This window comes from Phallusia mammillata, unplaced genomic scaffold (assembly GCF_965637545.1).
Source record: "Phallusia mammillata unplaced genomic scaffold, kaPhaMamm4.hap1.1 HAP1_SCAFFOLD_337, whole genome shotgun sequence".
In the NCBI taxonomy this organism is placed as follows: domain Eukaryota; kingdom Metazoa; phylum Chordata; class Ascidiacea; order Phlebobranchia; family Ascidiidae; genus Phallusia; species Phallusia mammillata.
Window position 1 is genome coordinate 1 of NW_027649067.1, and position 5,900 is coordinate 5,900.

A 5,900-nucleotide genomic window follows, 5' to 3' on the forward strand; every position below is an offset into this window, starting at 1 on the left:
GGTTCTCACTGGATGGGACAGAAGTTTTTCTTGCAGAACAAACAACTTCCACTACACATGTTTTTACACATCCTATGAAGTAATCATGTGCGCTGTATGCATCCAAATATTTGCTGTTGGTTTTCAGCTTTGTATTTTCATTTTATTAAATATTGCTTTTCGTTGTAAGAAAGAAGACTACAAATTTTTTAAAACATTGATGGTCACTTCAGGTGAAAGTACGTTGCCACGAACTTTTGCAGCAATTGTCGAAGATATAAAAAATATACACAGCTCAAACGCCGGTGAAACCTTAGAAGTAATGTGTTCCCGAAACCAATTACCTGCTGCAAATGCTGAAGATTACGGGTTCTTTATATTTTACAAAGTGGTCACTGGCGCTGATTTTGTTGCAGTAGTTCAGGAGATCGACAAACATGGCCCTCATACAGAAAAGTGCTATAGAATAGTGAAGTCTCTAGAGCAAGAAAGCGAACAATACAATCTACACCCTCGAAAGAGGCTTTGCGAAACAATCTGCTGTGTTAGAGGGCCAGAAACTCGTGCCCAAAGTCAAACCAGCTCGAACCAAGCAGAACGAACCCCAACTCCATACCAAACCATCTCAAACCAGGAAGAACAAGCCCCAACTTCAATCCAAACCAGCTCGAGGTCGAAAGTACAAGCCCCAACTTCAACCCAACACAGGTTGATCCCCGAAGAACAAGCCCCAACTTCAACACAAACCAGCTCGAAATCAAAAGTACAAGTCCCAAATTCAACCCAAACCAGCTCGAACTCGAAAGTACAAGCCCCAACTTCAACCCAAACCAGCTCAAACCCGAAAGAACAAGCCCCAACTTCAACCCAACACAGCTCGATCCCGAAAGAACAAGCCCCAACTTCAACCCAACACAGCTCGAACCCGAAAGTACAAGCCCCAAATTCAACCCAAACCAGCTCAAACCCGGAAGAACAAGCCCCAACTTCAACCCAACACAGCTCGAGGTCGAAAGTACAAGCCCCAACTTCAACCCAACACAGGTCGATCCCCGAAGAACAAGCCCCAACTTCAACCCAAACCAGCTCGATCCCTGAAGAACAAGACCCAACTTCAACCCAAACCAGCTCAAACCCGGAAGAACAAGCCCCAACTTCAACCCAAACCAGCTCAAACCCGGAAGAACAAGCCCCAACTTCAACCCAAACCAGCTCAAACCCGAAAGAACAAGCCCCAACTTCAACCCAAACCAGCTCAAACCCGGAAGAACAAGCCCCAACTTCAACCCAAACCAGCTCAAACCCGGAAGAACAAGCCCCAACTTCAACCCAAACCAGCTCAAACCCGGAAGAACAAGCCCCAACTTCAACCCAAACCAGCTCAAACCCGGAAGAACAAGCCCCAACTTCAACCCAAATCAGTTTGAACCCAGAAGAACGAGCCCCAACCCGAAGTCCAAAAGTTGGTGAAAACTCTGCAGAGTTGAAGCCGGATGAACGGTCAGGCCCAAAAAATGCCCGATATAAAAACCGACCCGAATAGCACGGCCTGCCTTACACCTTAATATGCTATCCAAATGCATGTTCGTGATGCCTAATTTTGAACACTATATTTATGACATAAATTCGTCCGAGATTTGTTCTGGCTTCAACCACATGTAAAAATCGTTTTATGCTTTGAATACGTTTTTGTTGCTTGCTGTATATGGACTAGTATATCAATTACAAAGTGTTCCATGAATTGCTGAAATATAAGTTTAGTGGTACTAAACTTGAGAGAGATAGTGTGCTTATAAATTTAGAAAAGTAAAAATGAGACAGATGTTTTCATTTTGCACCATATTAAAAGCCTAAAACAAGAAACAGTTCTCTGCACATCAATAAAAAGATACGGAATAATGAATTTCTAGGATTGTGTTAATACAGGATTGTATAAATTCTTTGTGGTTTGCTTTTTAACACTTGTCTGGTTTTGATACAGCTCGGGCTGGTATGAAAACTTTGGTGGGCGCATTAAGTAGACGGCTGACAACCGATTGGGCAAATTTGATTAGTTCTTCATTTTCCTGGTTCTGACTTTAACCTAACACAGAAAAGCAATTATTCAAATTAATTAATTTGACTTTTAGGCGGTGTCACGGTTGTTTTTTACACTTGATCTCGCAAAAACGCTAAACGCTCGATTAAATTTCCTTTTTATTTGATAAGGTCGCTACAGATTTTGTGTATTTTTCTTGTAAATCGAATCAACGCTCCTAAAAGTTTGTGCACACATAGAAACAAGAAGAAAGAACTAAGGCCATACTTGTTATTGGATTTGAGCATGCGAGTCTCTGTGACACGAATCAAAACGGGCAAATGCCAAACATAGATGAGATTCAACGTAACAAAATAACGAAAATATGTTTTTCGGTGTAACACGAGCAAAATCAATTTATCGTGTCTTAAATCAATTGCCGGTTGCATTTTAAACATTTACTTTGGCAATGCAATTTACACGTTTCAAAAGTTTTTGTAACACGTAAGTGGAATCAGAATAAGGTAAAAATTATTGACATTTTTACATTAGACGAAGTCCGATAGCGTACAATAAAAGTCTTAAAAAGTGTGGTAGTCGGCACAAGGTATATGGAACAAAATCAAGTTTCAACATACAGACTTGCATAGCGGAACAGAAATTACACATCTATAGGAAAATGTGTGCTGTTTTATATGATGGTCTGCAAATAACCTGTCATAAAAATGGTGGTAAACAGTAAAAGCCAAAACCTCTGCGTCTGAAATGTACATTTTTATACAGTATTGCATTAAGAGAGGCCAGAAATCAAATGTTCAGCGGTTTTGAATCAAACTAAAAAAATCTTAAATATAAAGACGGCATTGTCTCAGTTATACGTTTCGGACAGTTTGCTATCGAGGTACCAGATGAAGCCATATTTGGCGACATTTCGATCGTCTACTATGGCGTTGATGACAACATCAACTTTATTTCTCATATACGCACGCCCCATGACCTGTTTAATTGCAAGGAAAAAACACGATTGTGATTGTGCCTGTTGCCGGTCTAAAGTGATTCGGTCAATCCACCGACCTTGTGTTACAGTTTTGGTGGATTGCGCCTTACTTTACGACAGGTTTATTCTTCTTTAACATTTTTTGGAAGCACGATCCACAAGTAATAAACAGAGTGAAGAGTTACCATGAAGCTTACCTCTTATAGTGCCGGGGTTATATCCGTCAAGTGGTTATTTAAAATATCTTGTTACTACCCCAAACGAAGAAGGAGCAACATAAGAGGAAAAACAAAAACGCATGAAAGCAAGAAGAATATGGACTCTCGTTTTAAGAATGGCCAGCAAGCGCGGTCTTGTAAAAATGTACACGGCAAGAAGTTTATTGTGCTTGTCAACAGCGTTGACTTACATCTTAGTTTTAACATACTTTTTATGTTTGCAGAGAAGAAGTTTTTCCTGCACCACAAACAAATTATTATTCATCGTACGAAATAATCTTCAGTGGTGAGTGTGTTAAAATGTTAGCGGCCGTTGGTCAAGCTGTTGCTTTCGTTGGCTTGTTTCTAACATTTTATCATAAAAGACCAGATTTAGACATTCTTGAAACTGTGATAGTGGAATCGAGAAACAACACGATGTCCAGTCATTTTGTATCAATTGTGAAAGACATAATGTGGGAAAGCTGGAACAATAATCAAGACTTAAAAACCATTTGCCAGGAAAATGAGATATCTGCGGCTAAATCTGAAGATTACGGATTCCTCATTTTTCAAAGTTTGTTCGATGACCTCGAGGAGGTGTTAGACAGGATTGAAAGAGGAGAAAATAGAGGATGTGAAAATACCTTAGCGTGCTTAAAAAAAACAACTGCGTTTATAGTAACATTAACGTCGTCCTAACCTGATTAAAACTTTTTGTAGCTGATTTATCTGTTCATTTGTACACGATATATACACGATACGATTCCCCTTTACTGTGATGACTATTCACAACACGGATCTGTCCAGTTTTTTTCTAACCAGAGCCAAGGTACATTTGAATGAAAGGAGAAACCCTTTAATCAGTGCATTTTATTGCCAGTCAGATTAAACAATCCTCGTTCTTCATTTTTTTTCTGCTTTTTTGTGTCGACAAAGTTTATGCTATCATTTTGTGTTGAGCATTAATTACCAGAGCACGAGATACTTTCCATGTCTTTATTGCACCGTATTTTTGTCAATCGTGTTTTTTCATCCAGTCGTATGAAGCTTGTCGTGAAAATACTGAAGCTGCCGTCAATGCAGAAGATTACGGGTTTTTCGCGTTTTACAATGTGACCTGTCGCACACACCTCACAACCAAAAACGACCAAAATCGCCAAGAAATTGACGAAAATGTTAAAAAATACTTGGAGAAATCTGGCCCTATGTTTAAATCGGCGTCCGACCAATAATCTATTGAACACCCCTTTTTTGTGTTGATGCGATTTTAAACTTTATTGAAAGTGTATAATTTTCGAACTGGTTTGTTCTGTAGTTTGTTGAAAATTTTCGAAAAGTTATAGTGACTGGGATCGAGTGTTTGTTTATTCCTAAATTTCTATTGTTACTTGCTTTTGACTTCAAGCGACATGATGTGTTCAACATGTTTATATAAATATGCATATATATCCGAATTCATTATTAAAAGTTGGGAACACCTTACACAAGAAATTTGTTAAATTAAAGGGAATTTTGGAATCGTGCAAAACATTTATAAAGAAAATATATTTTCGGTTACGTTCTTCAAGGTGATAAGGCGAGGAAACGAAATGAGGTTAAGGATAAAAATCTAAATAAACTAAAGGATTTTACGGAAGTATTGGTTTTGCAAAGAAAGGCCATGAAAAGTAAAAAAAGTAAAAATTACCAATAACACCTGTTTTATGAATTGCTGGATCAAGTTACATTTTACATCAACGTTCAAAAATTCTTAATTCAAACCACCTTAAGATATTGTGGATTTAATTGAACTCAGTCATACATTTCTTCTCGTGGTATTTGCTGAAGCTTGCACAAACCGGTATTTGTTGGTGAAAAATGTTAAAGCAAAATCGCATTTGGTACAGAGCTTTTGTCAAATGATATGACAACATGTTGTTGCAAATGTAAACCATCTAATCTAAACCAACAAAACTTAGTAAGGCCGTATTTTGTGCGATGCACCTGCAGACGTAGAACTGAATTACAAAATGCATTCACATGAACTTTGCTTTGTCAAAAAAACTGTCTTTCTTATTGCAGGCACGAACCATATTTTCTATGACGTGTTCCCTCATTGCAAATGGTAAGCAATTAACTAGTCAATAAAAACACTACTACACTAATTTTTGTCTGGTGGAGAATTGTATTGAAGGCCAAGCGTTATCCTGCCCGATTTGTGTGCAGTCTGGATTTGTTAATTACAAATTTGTGTTGCAGCTTTTTTAGTTTTTACCATTCATGTGAAAAATTGTAAAAAAAATTATATTATTATAAAATTTATTTCGGCCTTTAGTGGGATTTTTTGTTGTGAAAACTATTAGATGACACAAAAAGCTTTACACTAATCTAGAGATCCTATATTTTTGGGAAAATGGGTCGACAAAAATGTATTTAAGAAACAGTCATAACTGCCACGTTCTTGTGGCAAACACTAGCACAAAAGCTTATGCTGGGGTCGGCAAATGATTACGTCTATGCTAAACTTGCAAGGTAAAAATCATATTTACATTGTTGCATAAAACCTATGTTTGTAAAAATGGTTAAATTGCGCAAAAAGAGCATTACTAATTTCCACACACAGGCATATCAGGTAAACAGGGTCATGCGTAACGAAATTGCATAGAACTAATTCCCATAAAATGGTATATAGTGCAAAATAGAATAACACCGTTTCATCTACGTAAAA

General features: G+C 37.8%; 1 protein-coding gene across 1 annotated transcript; it reads left to right on the forward strand.

The window, feature by feature from the left end:
- The first annotated feature begins 239 nt into the window (after positions 1-239).
- On the forward strand, positions 240-1,708 carry LOC145208692 (uncharacterized). Its single transcript, XM_080079004.1, has one exon. It carries the CDS (start codon positions 302-304, stop codon positions 1,520-1,522), a length of 1,221 nt encoding a protein of 406 aa, XP_079935130.1. The 5' UTR covers positions 240-301; the 3' UTR covers positions 1,523-1,708.
- Positions 1,709-5,900: the final 4,192 nt, after the last annotated feature.